The sequence below is a fragment of the Eleutherodactylus coqui genome, chromosome 3 (genome assembly GCF_035609145.1).
Source record: "Eleutherodactylus coqui strain aEleCoq1 chromosome 3, aEleCoq1.hap1, whole genome shotgun sequence".
NCBI classification, from domain to species: Eukaryota; Metazoa; Chordata; class Amphibia; order Anura; family Eleutherodactylidae; genus Eleutherodactylus; species Eleutherodactylus coqui.
The window spans coordinates 109,298,211-109,315,642 of record NC_089839.1 but is presented as its reverse complement, the minus strand read 5'-3'; the positions used below and the strand labels follow the sequence as shown (position 1 = coordinate 109,315,642).

The window sequence follows — 17,432 nt, the reverse complement described above, 5'->3', positions numbered from 1 at the left end:
CACATTAAAAACTAACAAATCTCATTTCAATGAAGGTGCCTTAGTTATGGAACAATTCAGGGTATTTAAAACAATATAAGCTACAATAAAAATTACAGAAGATGGAGGACTCCTGTGATGGCAGATGGAATATTGATAGTATTGAAAAAAGACAACCCACTCATGCAAGACTTATTCTATTTCATTTTGTCAATGAGATATTAAGGTAAGGTAATGTATTCCACAGCAATATTACATACTACATATTACATAGTTCGTGGAACACATTATTTGGACCACTGACCAACAATAAGCTCTACACTCAATTAGTTATGAATTAGAGCAGGCTATAGTAATACTTTTGGACTTTCGGTCCTTTTGTAATCTATAACACAAACAGTTGTCAAATCCCACACTTTTTGCAATCTACTATGACAAGATATAGAATTGATTTACTGATTCACCAATCTGTCCAGTATTACAGAAACCAATAACTGAGTGAATTAGTCCATCAATCTGTAAATTTTTGCCAAAAGTGAACATCAACAATAATACCATTTTGCCTAATCTACCCCAATTGCAGGTGAGTTCTCCACGTTTTACAACGAATATAATCATTAACTAGTTGGCATTGTGTTTTATTACACGATTTGGTATTTTTCAGTGTTACATTCCGATTTCTACATAGCATATGAGCTGTGCATTATGTCAAACACATCACTGGTAAATTATATAATTGACAGCAAATGAAACTGTTAACTGATGTAGTTATGTCACAGTTAAGGCCACAAATGTCTAGATTAGTGTTATAAAAACAGTATAAAGAAAAATACATAGAATAGGATTCCTTTAATAAACTTATAAAAGCAGTTAGGGTCATAACTATGGTGACCCATTGTTGGTGGTTAACATTGATGACTTCTAGCCCTTTAGGACTACACAATAAGTATAAAACAAACATAGTACCCATTGCATCTTAGGCACCATGTGCATTGTCATGAATACACTGTATTTTCATGGCAAGTTGGGAAACGTTTTAGTCAAAGGTAGAGTAATCAGTAAGTAACATGGATGGTGAAACCTATATACTGTAGTACATAAAAAGAGACTCTCAATATCTACAGAAACACTGAGAACTAGAAACACTTACATCACTGTACGTAAGATGGTCTTGCAAATGATATACGTTAATGCTATATGTTGCATTGATAAGAACTTGTATGTGTGAACCTCTGTTATAAATTGAGAGCAGAACGTGTCAGCCACTGTCCATGCTATCTCCACACTATCCAATCTAGGAAATATAAGCTGAAGAAATGAACTAGTGCACGGCATTACATGTAATAGCGTATGGAAATCACATAAAGCTTTGAGTTTGATGGGTAGAGCCCATGAAAGCAAAGGTGCCTCTTCCTCGTGAAGCACAGCAAGTGACTATGAAGACCTGCACTATAAATGATTCGAATAGTTGCATGCCGGAGTGTGTTTACATATGCAGCATTTTACAGCTGATGTGATACACTGACTATAGGTAGGTAGTATACTGCTGGGAATTTCTTGGCCCCTAAAAGCCAATTAATTAAAAAAAAAATTTAAGTAAGTAGAAAATGCTTTCATACTGTACTCTGCAAACTTTCTTCCTCTCTATTTACATAATAAGCCTGTAAGCATGGTGACGTTGTGGTTGCAGCATTTATAGGGCTCTGGCTGTCTTCCTCTTGAGCTACGAATTTGTCTTTAGGTGTATGCATCCGATGTGCATCCAGCATTTCCAGCAACAAGTCATAGAGGGGTACGACGTTTTTGCACTTCATGCTGTAAAGATGTTCCATTCCCTTATTACTGTAAAGATAAAAATAGCAGTATTTTTATTGTATAGAAAATGTTTTCAGTCCAAACAAGGCAGACAATAGAAATTCAACAGGAATCTCCTTCTTTCATTGATGCTGGTTTTATAGCAAAAAAATGTACATCTGTTAGTTTACATCCTGCACTTCATTAAAAAAATTTCTGTCATATAGAAATCATCCGAACAAAACTGTTAGTAGATCCATCATTCGAATGCTTTAGAAAAGTTTTGATCAGTTAGGGAACAGGTCCCACTGATCTCTAAATTTAAGGTAAAGAAACTACTATGAGCCTGTATATACCTAACCACAACTTTGCAGCTATCCGCAAGCCATACACAATAGTGATCGAACAAAGCCAATCACTTCTGAGCACTTCTGCCCCTTCATCTCAGCCATCAGTGTTGGTCTGACGCAAAGGCATAGCTAAAGACTTGTGGGCCCGGATGCAGAAGTTTAATATGGAGGCCCTCCCACAATTTTCTTCTGCATCAATTGGTTTCTAAAGAAGCCCATCAATGCAACACTAGCAGCCAGGGACATTGCTAAAATCTTAAAAGATTAGGCAAAGGATAAATGTAGGGGCCCACAATGCAAAATCTGTATTATGCCACACCGCCACCCCCACCCCCACCCCAAGTCATCCATGTGCCATTTATAATACTGGAACTTTCTTATACAATGGATGGACCTTTTGGCCTCGAAGGCTCTAGGGCTCAGTAGCGGCTGCTACCTTTGCACCTCCTATAGCTACGCCATTGATCTGAACACTTAGACCCCAAACGATTAACTTTCTAAAATATCAAATATCAGATGTTTCTTAAATGATAGTGACTCTATTAGGATTAGGCCCAATGTCCACGGGCAGATTTGATTATCGAAACCTGCGCAGGAGATCCGTCAATCAAACTGCCCATAGGGATGCATGGGCGCCTGCAAAGCAGGGGAAAGCATGTGGATGTGATTTTTTTTCCCAGCATGCAGATCACACTCGGGACGAAATCACAGCATTCTACATTTTCCTGCAGATCCCGCATGAATGGCTTCCATTGAAGTCAATGGAAGCCGTTGATCTGCGGACCGCCCGCAGCTGTCACTGTGGGCCTGCCGTGGAACCGCCAGAAAGCAGGAGATTTGAAGAAAAAAAAAACACTGTGCATGCGCCGGGCATGTCGGTATTCGCACCTGGACACATCCGCTGTGCTGAAGAAAGAAAATCCGTCCGGCACGGAGGAGACCCACGCAGGAGTCGGAGAGGTAAGAAACTGTCTTTTCCTCTCCATGTCCGCGGAGACGCAGGGATTCCGCTGTAGGATTCAGCAGTGGAATTGGTGCGTGCAAGTGGATATTAGGCCTTAATAGCAATTTTCAAACAGAGATGTGAAAGAGGTGACTGTGTCATTTGGCATGATTTTATGTTTAGTTATCCATAGTTTTGTCTCTTGTTCCCCCCCCCCCAAAAAAAGACATTCAACATTTGCATACTGTATCAAACAAATATGGCCACACAGAAACATCAGCCTGTACTCTATCAATTGATTGCACTTGGGCCGCTGTAAAAAGCTTGTATGTACCATAGAGTTTGCTTAGCAAAGAAGGGGAATTGGAACTTTTCACCAGTCCTTTGTGTTGTTATAAGATGACTCAGACCAGAAAAACTTGCTTTCCACTCATGAGGTTATTAAATAATTGCTATTCACCCATATATTCACAGAGCATATTCTGTTAAAGTATTTACATTTGTTCCATTTACAGTGGCAGATTATAATATAGAGGCTTCAGTAATTTCCCTTGAAAATTTGAACTGGTAAAACCCTTGTCTCCCAGGATATTGAGAGTGTCTTTCCAACTGCATCTTTTTTAGGGCCTCAGTATTGTCAATTCTCATATTCACACACAAATCACTAATACATACCGGTATTTTCTGTTGGGCTGAGCTTTTCACCGATATGTGATGTTTTCATGCTTGACTTAAACCCTTCCCAGATATAAAATATCTCACAACATCCTGTCCTTTGTGTGTATATGTTTAATAAATAGTAAATATTGTGTCCTTATCGAGTATACCATCTTGTATTCTTTGGAAGCCTTTTAGAAGCATGGTGTTTTACTGTAGACTTTTTCATTTAGGCAGAAGATTTATAACATGAGTTTGAGCCAAGTAATAGTGCACGTTACTTAGATTTCCTTGCCAAGCACGTCTTATTATTAGAATAGATCAAAACTCGTACTCCAAAAGATTAAGATTTGCTTAAAATGTACTGGGAGTAACTAGTAAAAAAAATTCCAGCCTTTATCTATGTGATATTTTAATAATTTAGCTACATAACTTGATATGGTTTATCAAAGCCAAGTGTTTATATATGCAGCCTGATAACCTGGATATTCTTGGTCAAGAGAGTAAAGGTGCTCATACACCTTCAATGGCTGCTGGTGAACACTCGGTCTTTTCTTCCGAACCCTCTCATACAGATGCACACTCTGCTCAACAGAGCGTTCATGTCTTTTAAATAGGGAGAGAGTAAAAGTTCACTGCCAGGCACCTCAGCTAATCTCCTGTGAAAACAAAGGATTGGGTATGTTTAAATCCAACATGCCCAAATTCTTCTTTGCTCTGACATTTGCCATCAGGGAAGATTCCGTGCTCTCCAATGCACATAAGAAAGCTGGCCAGTGCCATCGAAATTGGTGGGTTTGGCCAACTTTACTCTTACGTGTTTGGGCACCTTAAGGGTAATTAAAAGCTATGGCTCAGTTGCCTTCTTATCAGCCCATTTCCATTTATATTCTGCTTGATCATCTTTGAAAACAACTACAAGCAGCTCAGCAGGGTGGTGGACATATCAATACATTAGTATTCAACCTGCTGGAAACCATGAGAGAGTCTTTAAAGAATGCCAAAGTAGGAAGGAAAAGCAGCAAGATTTATGAGGAGGAGAGAGAAGATCAATAATATGTTGTTGTTAGCCAATTAGTCGTTCACGACCCTCGGCGACCCTAAAGGCGAGCTCCCCCCATGTTTTTCGGTTTTGCACTCCTTTTTTCTGTTGTGTGATATCCAAGCCAGTATCAGCCATCATGTCCTTTGCGGGCAGGTCTTCTTAGGCTGCTGATCTGTCCAAGCATTATAGATTTTTCTAGCGACTCTGCTTGCATTACAAGGCCAAAATATGTGAGTCTGGTCATCTTGCACTCCAGTGATTATATTGGGTTTTATATGATTCAGGACTTCTTGGTTTGTTAGTCTAGCTGTCCAGGGTATATGCAGCAGCTTTTGCCAGCACCACAGCTCACATTAATAACACTGTGCAACAAAAAAATGTTTTGTTTGTTTAAGTGAATGCTTCGTTTTTATCGAGTTAGCCTGGTCTCAACTAAGAATTATTGAGCATTCACTCCTGCGTCAAAACGTTTTTCTCACTGCGAGGTTCGATTTACATATTTTATTGGTATATGAAAACAGTGCAAAAGCTTTTGTATACATAGATAACAGTTTCTTTTTTCTTTGTTTTAGGGAAAGTTTGTGAAATTTAAATTTGTAGCAGTCATTTAAGAGTTCATTAATTCAGTGATTGCAACTTTTCTAACCTGCAAACATGATTCAGACTCCTTTTGCTATGTCTGTGGTGTCTTTCTGAGTGCCAAAGCAGTCAAGCATAAAATAAAAGGTGCCAACAACTTCTGTACAGTCTACAAGGCCTATTTTGGCATGCCAGTGGGGGATTAAGACAAGAAATAGGCTCCCCATGTAGATTGTGGTAGTTGCAGGTTCAATCTTGAGGCATGGTATAGAGGAGAGAGTCGACAGATGAAGTTCGGGGTGCCTAGTATCTGACACGAACCAATAGATCATCTCAAAAACTGCTATTACTGTGTCATTGATGTGTCTCCTCACCGAAAAGGGAAGAGAACAGGTGTGTTCGAGAATCCAGAAATTCCATCATCCTTAAGGCCTGTTGCACACAGCGACGAGATTCCTGTTCCTTCTACTCCAAGAGAGAATGACAGTGATAGTGACTCCAATGGTATCCAAGGAGGCGGCAGCATCAACGGTGTAGAGATTGTAAAAAAAGGGTTTTATTGCTCCATAAAATGGCGACGTTTCGACTTAATCTAAGTCTTTTTCAAACCAAGGCTTGAAAAAGACTTAGATTAAGTCGAAATGTCGCCATTTTATGGAGCAATAAAACCCTTTTTTTACAATCTCTACACCGTTGATGCTGCCGCCTCCTTGGATACCATTGCATTTACTTGGGGTTGGGTTCATGACCCCACAGGTGGCTTGGCATATACAGACTGGAACCTCTGCACTGAAGTGCATGTGTTAGGTGTGCTGCGGGACTTTCCTATTTCTACTGACACAGTGATAGTGACTCCTCAGATTGTGAAAATGTGCAAGATGAGGAATTCTCTGAAGATTCAGATTCCAAACCTTATTTCCCAAATCAACAATACTTAAATGATTTAATCTGAGAACTTGGACTAACAAAAACAAAAGCAGAGATTTTAACATCAAGGCTAAAGGAATAGAATTTCTTGGATGAAAGCTGCAAGGTATCTAAGCAGCAAAAACGTCAAACACTCTCTCAGTGGTTAATTCTTAAAGATCAACTGTGCTACTGCAACAATGTGAGGAGCTTATTTGGAGAAATTGGATTTCCTTATGATCCAAAGGACTGGCAACTCTTTATCGACAGTTCTAGCAAAAGGTTAAAAGCAGTTCTCCTTCATTATGGCAATAAATATCCCTCCTTAAGGTGTTACAGTACGAGGAACATCAATGGAATGTTGTAGGTGACTTCAAAATGATCCCATTCTTGGTGGGATTGCAAGGTGGATATACAAAGTATCCATGTTTCTTGTGTTTATAGGATAGTAGGGATACTGCCAGGCACTATGAAATTGTTGAATGGCCCAAGAGGAATGATTTTGTGGTTGGTGAGAACATCATAACGTGTGAACCACTTGTGAAGCATGAGAAGATATTAATGCCTCCTCTTCACATAAAACTGGGTCTGATTACACAATTTGTCAAAGCATTACACCCTAATTCTGAAGTTTTCCAATAACTAAAGATTGTTTTCCCACAACTTTCAGAAGCGAAGATCAGAAGTGGAATTTTTGTGGCCTCACAGGTGAGAAAATAAATGTTATTTTATTGTCATTAAATATTTGTATACAACACTGCAATCCAATTTGAGCTGAGAAAATAAAGACATTTTCTCAAATTTTGAAAAGTCGATCTCCTGACTCTAAAAACAATCCTACAGATAAAACTTTTGATGTTTTCATGGTTTGGTGACCTAATGAATCAGAAACAAACAAAAACCCTAAAAACAAAATCTTGCTACACAGTGTAATATATTAGCAAATATAACAAATCAAAACACTGTATTTTACTTTATTTATTAATAAGACTGGAACCTTTTTACTGCAATGAGTCTGGTGCTGGCTACGGTCAGGGAGAAAGTCTAACGTATTCCATTGATTTTCACCAGAGGTGACTGGAAGGAAATTTGTACAGCTCAGATCCCTAGGTTGCTACATTCCTCAGTAGGCACTGTATGTCAGTGCAATATAGTGCTGGTGTAGAACTGGAGAGTAGTGAGATCAAGTTGGGGGGCAGAATCGGTAGATCAATCAGGAACTGGCTTAACAATGGCAGCCATGAGTCCAGACCAAAAGGTCAAATCGAAGGGCAAAAGGTAACAACTCCAATGGACAACATGAGAGGCAAGGTCCACTTCAGAAAGCAGGGCCAATACAGGCAGGCAGTAATGTAAATATGTAGACTGCGGGCAGTGCGAAGAATCCTCTTGCCTATTTAAGTAGGCCACCAAGAATTTAGATGTACTGGCTGATGTCATTATCACTATGTTCCGATTGCATGGCAATACAGTATATTCGTGTGGAGAGGTATGTAAGAATCTGACATTGTAACAGGCATAATTGTAGTTTTGTGTTTGCTCCCTACTGTATCTATCCAATTCTGACCGTGTCCTGACACTGTCTGTGGATTTTTTTTTGTGTTGCTAATAAAGGGATTTCCGCTATGAGACTAGGGTTGCTGGATTTTTCTTGATTACATCAAGTAATAAAAAATTCTGCTAAATATACAATTTCCATTTTATATAAAGCTTCTCATATGTACAAGTTTCAAGAGCTAATTAAATGAGGATGTCCTGGATGAAAGGGGTTAGATCTTCCTAAAGGATGTAGTCCAGTAATGCCATTGAAGAATACGTAAGAATATTTGAGTACTAGTCTGCTCTCAAGCACCAAGATCAATATTAAAATATCATCATGCTTCTCAAATGCATTGAAGTAACTGCACTCGGACACATTCTGTCAGGACTGAAAGGAAAGTGGTTAAATAGTTAATGGATTATATCTTCATTTGCTTACCTCATATGCCTGATATGTGAAAGAATGAGAAGTAATTGAGCCAATCGTCTTTGCTGCTGCTGAAGAGAAAGTCCAGTTTTAGCCATGAAATGCACCAATGTGTCTATAATTTTGTCCAAAATTATATGAATTTGGTCTGTATCTTCTAGAGATTCTAGCGTACTGGACAAAAATGTATATACACCTAAAAGAAGGAAAAAAACTGAAATTTAGCGCTTGCATCCTTTTTAAAGACTTCTGATTGTATGTAAACAGTTTCTAAATACATACATAACATAGTAACATAGTATGTTAGGCTGAATGAAGACAATGTCCATCTAGTTCAGCCTATTTCCACCCTCTTATTGATCCAGAGGAAGGCAAAACCTCCAAGAGGCAGAAGCCAATTAGCCCATTTAGGGGAAAATTCCTTCCCGACTCCATAGTGGCAATCAGAATAATCCCTGGATCAACCTTTGATAGTTCCTACCTGAGTGTAAGACCCTGAGCTACAAACCCACTGATCACCTAATGTCTATATCCTGTAATATCCTTCCGCTCTAGAAAGGCATCTAGTCTCCTCTTAAACTCCTCAATGGATTTTGCAATCACCACGTCCTCAGGCAGAGAGTTCCACAGTCTCACTGCTCTTACAGTAAAGAACCCCCTTCTGTATTGGTGATGAAACCTACTTTCTTCTAGACATAGCGGATGTCCTCTTGCTACCAACACGGTCCTAGGTATAAGCAGATCATGGGAGAGATCCTTGTATTGTCCTCTCATATATTTATACATAGTTATTTGATTGCCCCTTAGCCATCTTTTTTTCCATGGTGAATAATCCTAATTTTAATAGCCTCTCTGGATATTCTAGTCCTGTCATTCCATTTATTAGTTTAGTTGCCCTTCTTTGAACCCTCTCAAGCACTGCAACATCCTTCCTGAGCACCGGTGTCCAGAACTGTACACAGTATTTTATGAGGGGCCTGACGAGTGCCTTATATAGTGGAAGAATAATGTTCTCATTCTTCGCCCCTATACTTCTTTTAATTCACCCCAAGACTTTATTAGCTTTTGCAGCAGCTGACTGTCATTGGTTGCTCCAGTTAAATCTACAATTCACTAGTACCCCCAGGTCTTTTACCATCTGCCTTTTCCCTAGAAGTACCCCATTTAGTGTATATTGGTGACATCCATTTCTCCTGCCCATGTGCATAGCCTTACATTTATCCACATTGAACTTCAGCTTGTCTAGGTCCTTTTGTAGCCACACATTGTCCTCCAGTGTATTGTCTTACATAGTTTTGTATCATCTGTAAATATTGATATTTTACTGTGCAGTCCCTCTATCAGGTCATTGATAAATATATTGAACAGAATAGGGGCCTAGTACTGTGGAACCCCACTAGCGGCGGTGGCTCAATCAGAGAACGAACCATTTATTACCACCCTCTGCTTACTACCTACCATCTCTGAGCCAGTTCTTTACCCAGATACACGTTTGCACCCAACCCAAGCTGCCTCATTTTATATATCAACTAGATCGAGCATTGTCCTAGACTGCCAACATGAACAGGGTATGGGGGGCAGCCAAGACGGACGTGGGAAACCGCTGGTCCAGGTGGCTAGATGCAGAACTGAGAGCACCTCTGCAGGAGGGTAAAACCTGTATATCTCGACCATGCAACGTAAATGCAGAATAAAGTAATGGAAATAGTTTCCCTGCAAACCCCTACACTGGGAGAGAGCCCTGCCTAATCCGCGGGCCGATCGCTTCTGACAGGTGGGGACCCACACTCGTACCTGGGCCACTACAAATCCCTACCAGGGAGCCCTGAACACACGAGGTACAGTACACAGAAATAAACAGAACAAGTACAGACAAACAATAGATACAAACAGGGAACAAACCAAAGTACCGGAGCCAGACACACAGCAGCTTTGAGCAGGTTGACTGCTCAGGGATCACTGAAAATTAATTGGCAACTCCCAGGCAGCAAGAGCTGGGTCTTATAGGGAGGAGGGAGAAGCCAATTGGCTGACAGAAATGTCAATCACCAGCCACACCTCTCAGACACTAGCAGGACTAATTAACCTAGTCTAAAAAGCACAGGAGCTGTTAACTCTGGCTAGAACATACAGAAACTAGGTGTGCTGGCAAATAATTAACTATGTGCTGACTGAGACATGACAGTATATCCCTCTTGTGCCACCAGCAAGGTTTGATGCAATGAGGCATGGTCTCTACAAGACATCTGAACGTATCCTGTGCAATCTGGCACTGGAACATTAGCAGCAGATCTTTTATGTCCTGCAATTTGTAAGGTATGGCCTCCATGAATGCTCATTTTTTAGCACACATGTTTGATTGGACTGAGATCTGGGGAATTTGTAGGTCAAGTCAACACCTTGAACTTTTTGTCATGGTTACCAAACCATTCCTGGATTGCAATTGATGCTTATTGATTTTACTTCTCACTCTTTCTCAAAGATCTACAAGTATGTTGTCAGTGTCTCTCCTTCACTGCAATGAGACAACATTGCAGTGTCACTGAAGTGAATATGAGATATGAACATGGAGATCCATTCCCTGTAATTCAGGTTCATGTTTTATGGCGTTTCACAAAATCAAAATGTAGCAGACATGCAGCAGACTAAAACTTTTACAATATTCTGGATATGAGCACACTTGTGAACATTGAGTAACCATTTAGTGATGGACAATATGCCTTTTTATTGACCTCACTAAAGGGCTTTAAACCTACCCCTACCTCTTTTTAAAGCAGTGGTAACTGCTCTAACCACGAGTAGTGGAGAAACCTCAGATCCTGGTAGTTTAACCCTTTACATGCGTCAACTAATAGAAACTGCAGTGTGTAGGCAGATGACAAGCGGAGAGGATGCTTTTGTCATCCATCAGCACCCCACAGTGTGATTACAAGATATCAATGGGTTCCCATGGTAGCTGGAAGCCTGACATAGGCCTCCATGTCTGCCATGTAACTCAGCCTATTAGACCCCGCCTCTGACAGAGACTGGTAGGCTGCAGTCATAGGCTTAGAAGAATGCACTACATCCATCCATACATGCAGGTTCCGGAGCGGCAGGAGGCCAGAGAGTGCGACCACCAGCAGAGAGGTCCTGACGTCACCAGGCTGAAAAGGAGCTGTCAAGAGGAGCTGTGAAGAAGACTGCTACTGGCAAGGGCAGATAAGTATATTTTGTGTGTGTACGTGGGTGTGTGTGGGTGTAAGTGTGTGTCTAATCTAAGTATGTCTAAGTGTGTCTAGTCTTAGTGTGCCTGTGTGTCCAGTCTTAGCGTGTCTTAGTTTGCCTAAGTGTGTCTTGGTGTGTCTAGTCTAAGTGTGTCCAGGTGGGGGGGTCTAAGAGAACAAGTGAGTGAGTAAGTGAAGCGAATCAGTTGTGACTTAGAGTGTGCAGGCAGTGAGAGTGTGTGAGCGATAGCAAAAAAAAAATAACAAAAACAAAAGAAAAAAAAATGTAAGACGTGAATCGGCAGAGGCTTCTGAGAGGTTGTGAATGGGCAGAAGCACATGAAAGGTTACAAACGGGCAGAGGCACATGAGTGGTTGCAAATGGGCAGAGGCACGTGAGAGGTTGTGAACGGGTAGAGGCACGTCAGAGGTTGCGAACGTGCAGAGGCACGTGAGAGGTTGCAAATGAGCAGAGGCACGTGAGAGATTGGGAACGGGCAGAGGCACGTGAGAGGTTGCGAACGGGTAGAGGCACATGGGAGGTTGCGAAGAAGGGGAGGCACGTGAGAGGTTGTGAAGAAGCGGAGGCAGATGAGTGATTGCAAACAGGCAGAGGCATGTGAGAGGTTGCAAATGAGCAGAGGCATGTGAGAGGTTGCGAATGGGTGGAGGCACATGAGAGGTTGCAAAGAAGCGGAGGCACGTGAGAGGTTGTGAAGAAGCGGAGGCAGATGAGTGATTGCAAACAGGCAGAGGCACGTGAGTGGTTGCAAACAGGCAGAAGCACGTGAGTGGTTGTGAACGGGCAGAGGCACATGAGAAGTGTGATCTAGTTGATTTCTGTTACTTCTGTAAGTAGATTTGTTGATCCCCACTAGAATGAGCCCCATGCTTGACAATGCCGTCCAGTGTGCAATGTATGAGGTCCTTGATCAGCCGATCAAGGGTGCATACTGTTGCATACAAAGTTAGTGGTCAATGGAAGACCATCAAAAATGATTTCAGGGACCTACGATCTAAGCTTAGGGCGAGGACCTCCAAGGTAGTTTTCTCGGAAATACTACCTGTACCACGAGCCACGCCAGTAAGGCAGCAGGAGCTTAGGGAGGTAAACACGTGACTCCGGAATTGGTGTAAGAAGGAGGGCTTCGGGTTCCTGAAGAACTGGGCTGACTTTGCTGTCGGCTACAAGCTCTGTATTAGGGACAGGCTGCATCTTAATGGGGAGGGTGCAGCTGTACTGGGGAGAAGATCGCTAGAAGGTTGGTGGAGTGTTTAAACTAGGGACTGGGGGCAGTAATAGGTGGTAAGACAGTGTAGACAGTGACCTGGGACCAAGTATTGGGAATGGGGGTCGAGTGGGGGGAGGGGTTAGTACAGTTAGAACTGATAGAATAGCTAATAGGACCATAAGTAGCAAAGTGAATACAAAGAATAACAACAACCATATAAATTGTATGGCTACAAAAGTCTGATCAGTGGGTGAGCTTGAAGCGAGAATGTCTAAAGAAAATTACGACATAGTTGGAATAACTGAAACATGGTTCGATGATAAGTGCGATTGGGTGGTGAATTTACAGGGTTATAATCTCTTCAGAAGAGACCGTGGGAAACAGAAGGGGGGAGAGTTATGTCTGTATGTTAAATCCTACTTAATGCCAAGGCTATGGAAAAATATAGGTGTAGCAGATGAACACGTGGAGTCTCTAGAACTGCAGGGAGGGAAAAATAAAAAAATCCTGATGGGGTTTTCTATTGGCCACCAAAAATAAGAGAAGAAAATAAGACAAATAAAAGAGTTGTCAAAGTTGTAATTATAATGGAAGACTTTATCCAGATATAATATGGGAAGACGAAACCTGCAAATTGCACAAGGGTGATAAGTTCTTGAAAACAATTAAAGATACTGTAACTACCTTACCCAACTTGTACAAAAGCCAACTAGAGAGAGGGCCATCCTGAACTTATTATTAACTAACAAACCGGACAGAGTCACGGGGGTGCAGGTTAAGGGACATTTGGGAAATAGTGACCACAATATAGTTAGTTTCCAGCTATCTTTCAATATGAAGCCTTATCCAGGAGCGACAAAAAAATTAAACTTTAGTAAAGCAAAATTTAATCACCTTAGTATTACTATCGGCAACATTAATAGGGACAGCGTTCTCAAAAATAACAGTACAGACGACAAATGGGAAAAGCTTAAAAACATCCTTATGACCTCATGTGAGCAGTTCATATCCTTTAAAAGTAAAAGAACTACAAGTAGAAGGAAACCAATGTGGCTCAACAAGAGTGTTAGGGGGGCAATAAGCGAAAAAAAAGAGCTTTTAAATTATTAAAACAAGAAGGCAGTGAAGAAGCGCTAAAAATATACAAGGGAAAGAACAAATTATGTAGGGAAAAGATAAAAACCGCAAAGGAGGAGGCAGAAAGACTGATTGCCAAAGAGCAAAAATAACCCTAATCTATTTTTTAATTATATAAATGGTAAAATGATTTGCAATGAGAGCATTGGCCCTTTAACAAATAATGCAGGAGAAATTATAGAAGATGATGGGGGAAGGCAAATCTATTAAATAGTTTTTTCTCAAGTGTATTCATGAAGGAAAAAGAAATGTCATAGGGGGATAAAACGAACTCCCCACAAAATATCACCTGCCTAACTCAGGAGGAAGTGCAGAGACAGTTAAAAAAGATTAAAATCGACAAATCATCGGGCCCAGATGGAATATACTTAAGGGTTCTAAGGAAACTAAATGACGTGATAGACAGACCGCTATTTCTTATATTTAGGGACAGTATTGAGACTGGGGTTGTACCACTGGATTGGCGTATTGCCAATGTGATTCCAATATACAATAAAGGGGTCAAGAAGGGAGCCTGATAACTACAGGCCAGTTAGTCTCACTTCAATAATTGGAAAAAAAATTGAGGGATTTCTGAGAGATGCCATCCTGGAATACCTCAAAGAAAACAATGGCATAACTCCTCATCAGCATGGGTTCATGAGGGGTTGATCATGTCAGACCAATTTGATCAGCTTCTATAATGAAGTAAGTTCTAGGATAGATCTTGGAGAGTCTATTGATCTTGTGTATCTAGATTTTTCTAAAGCACTGTGCCGCATAATAGACTGATATATAAAAGGAGACAGCTCAGACTGGGTGAAAACATGTGTAGTTGGGTAAAGAACTGACTCGGAGATAGAAAGCAGAGGGTGGTAATAAATAGCTCATACTCTGACTGGGCCACCGTTGCTAGTGGGGTGACACAAGGTTTAGTACTAGGCCCCATTTTGTTCAATATATTTATCAATGACCTGATAGAGGGGCTGCATGGTAAAATATCGATATTTGCAGACTACACGAAATTATACTAGGTAATTAACACAAAGGAGGACCAGATAAGCTGGGGGCTTGGGTAGATAAATTGCAAATGAAATTCAATATTGATAAATATAAGGTTATGCACATGGGCAGGAGAAACGGATGTCACCAATACACGCTAAACAGGGTACTGCTAAGGAAAAGTGAGATGAAAAAAGAGCTGGAGGTACTAGTTAACTGTAGACGTTTTAACTGGAGCAATCAATGCCAGTCAGCTGCTGCAAAAGCACATATAGTCTTTGGATGCATTAAAAGAGGTATAGGGGTGAGGGACAAGAACATTATTCTTTCACTATATAAGGCACTTGTCAGGCCTCACATGGAATACTGTGTACAGTTCTGGACACCGGTGCTCAGGAAAAATGTTGCAATGCTTGAGGGGGTTCAAAGAAGGGCAACAAAATTAGTAAATGGAATGAGAGGACTGGAATATCCAGAGAGGCTATCAAAATTGGGATTATTTATCCAATTTTTTTTTTGGAAGTGGCGACCGAATAACTATGTATAAATACATTAGAGGACAATATAAGGATCTCTCCCATGATCTGTTTATACCCAGAACTGCGACGGTGACAAGAGGTGACAATTCGCAGCAGAAAAAAAACGCTAGTGGGAAGTCACCCTAAGGCACTCGTCAGGCTCCACATGGAATACTTTGTACAGTTCTGGACACGGGTGCTCAGTAAGGATGTTGCAGTGCTGGAGGGGGTTCAAAGAAGGGCAACTAAACTAATAAATAAATTGAGAGGACTAGAATATCCAGAGAGGCTATCAAAATTAGGATTATTCACTGTGGAAAAAAGACGGCTATGGGGCAATCAAATAACTATGTATAAATACATAAGGGGACAATACAAGGATCTCTCCCATGATCTGTTTATACCCAGGACTGCGTAGGTAACAAGATGGCATCCACTACGTCTAGAAGAAAGAAGGTTTCATCACCAACACAGAAGGGGGTTCTTTACTGTAAGAGCAGTGAGACTGTGGAACTCTCTGCCTGAGGACGTGGTGATGGCAAAATTGATAGAAGAGTTTAGGAGGGGACTAGAAGCCTTTCTAGAGCGTTATGACATTACAGGATATAGACATTAAATAACCAGCAGGGTTGTTGATCCGGGTCTTAGAGTGAGGTAGGACCATTTAAACGTTGATCCAGGGATTATTCTAACTGCTATTATGGAGTAGAGGAGAAATTTTTCCTCCCAAATGGGCTAATTGGCTTCTGCCTTATTGTTTTTTTTTGCCTTTCTCTGGATCAACAAGGGAAGAAGAGGGGGGGGGGGGGGGTGATAGCAGCCTGAACTAGATGGACTAAAAAACAGCGTTGAAAAAAAATCCAGTTTAAATAATGCAATTTTTTGCCTACAAAACCACTTTTTAAATCAATAAAATAGCAAAAAAACAAAAACAAAAAAAACCCGCAACATATAATAGGTATTATCGCAGTCATAACAACCCAGACAATGCAAATATTTTATTATTTATCTCGCTTGGTGAATGCCGTAAAAATTTCTTTTAAGAAAACCCAATTTTTATCGTCCAAAAGTAGTAAAAAAATGTTAAATCAATCAATATAAGCTTGGTATCACAGTAATCTTGCTTATCCAGATAAGAAAGTTATCATATTATTCGGTGAACACTGTAAAAACAAAAACCCCAAAACAATGGCCGATTGTTTTTTCCATCTTCTCTTCAACAAAAATGTAATAAAAGTTCTACAACACATTAAATGTAATGTGTTACCACTAAAATATACAACTCGCCCCCAAAAAAGGATAAGTCTGCATACGACTATGTCAACAAGCTTTGGCTCTTGCAATGTGACCATGAAAATCACTTAGACATGGCCTATTTTGCGCTTAAGGTTGCAACGATTTTTGGCAGATTTTTATCTCTATTTTTCAAAAGCTATAACTTTACTTTTGAAAAGTTACTTTTGCGGGTCGGTACGATTACAACGATACCAAAATTCTTATTTTTTTTTAGGTTTTTCCACTTATCTGCAATTAAAACCCTTTTTTGGATTTTCTTTTCTAAATAGCTGCATTCAAAGTCCTGTAACTTTTTTATTTTTCCATGGACACAGCTCTTTGAGGGCTTATTTTTTGCGAGATGAGCTGTAGTTTTTATTGGTATCATTTTGGGTTACATACAGCTTTTATAATCACTTTCATTGCATTTTTTGGGAGGCGAAATCCTAAAAAGTAGCATTTTGCCTCAGTTTTTTTTAATGCTTTTGCCCTGCAGGATAAAAACCATGTGCAACTTATTGTATGTGTCATTACGGACACGACAGTATGAAATATGTGAATAGTCGTTGTGCGCTAAGATAGGAGAATGATAATTAAATAGTGATCTTGAGTACTCACTCTGAGGGGGGGGGGGAGGCTCCTCAATGTTGCCAAATTGGGGCATCACCTCCCCCTGGAATCCCGAGATAACCTTTCAAATCACTAGTAGCATATCCTTAGTCCAGATTGACACTATCACCCAACGATAGTTGTTTCTTCTTTATTCTTCATTAGAAAGACACAGTGTAAAGTGTAATCATTAAGTGGCCGAAACGCGTTGCACCTGCTGTCTAAACCTCCACGGGAGGGATTGTATCTGTATCT

At 40.4% G+C, this 17,432-nt stretch overlaps 1 protein-coding gene across 1 annotated transcript in view; it reads right to left on the bottom strand.

Moving 5' to 3' along the window:
• Positions 1-394: 394 nt before the first annotated feature.
• The window catches only part of ESR1 (estrogen receptor 1), a 172,941-nt gene continuing 155,903 nt past the window's right edge, over positions 395-17,432 (bottom strand). Inside the window, exons 7-8 of the mRNA XM_066594552.1 lie at positions 8,232-8,415; positions 395-1,821 (exon numbers count right to left, since the gene is read on the bottom strand). Coding sequence (XP_066450649.1) covers positions 1,593-1,821; positions 8,232-8,415 — 413 coding nt within the window. The 3' untranslated portion in view covers positions 395-1,592. The remainder of the gene's footprint in view (positions 1,822-8,231; positions 8,416-17,432) is intronic.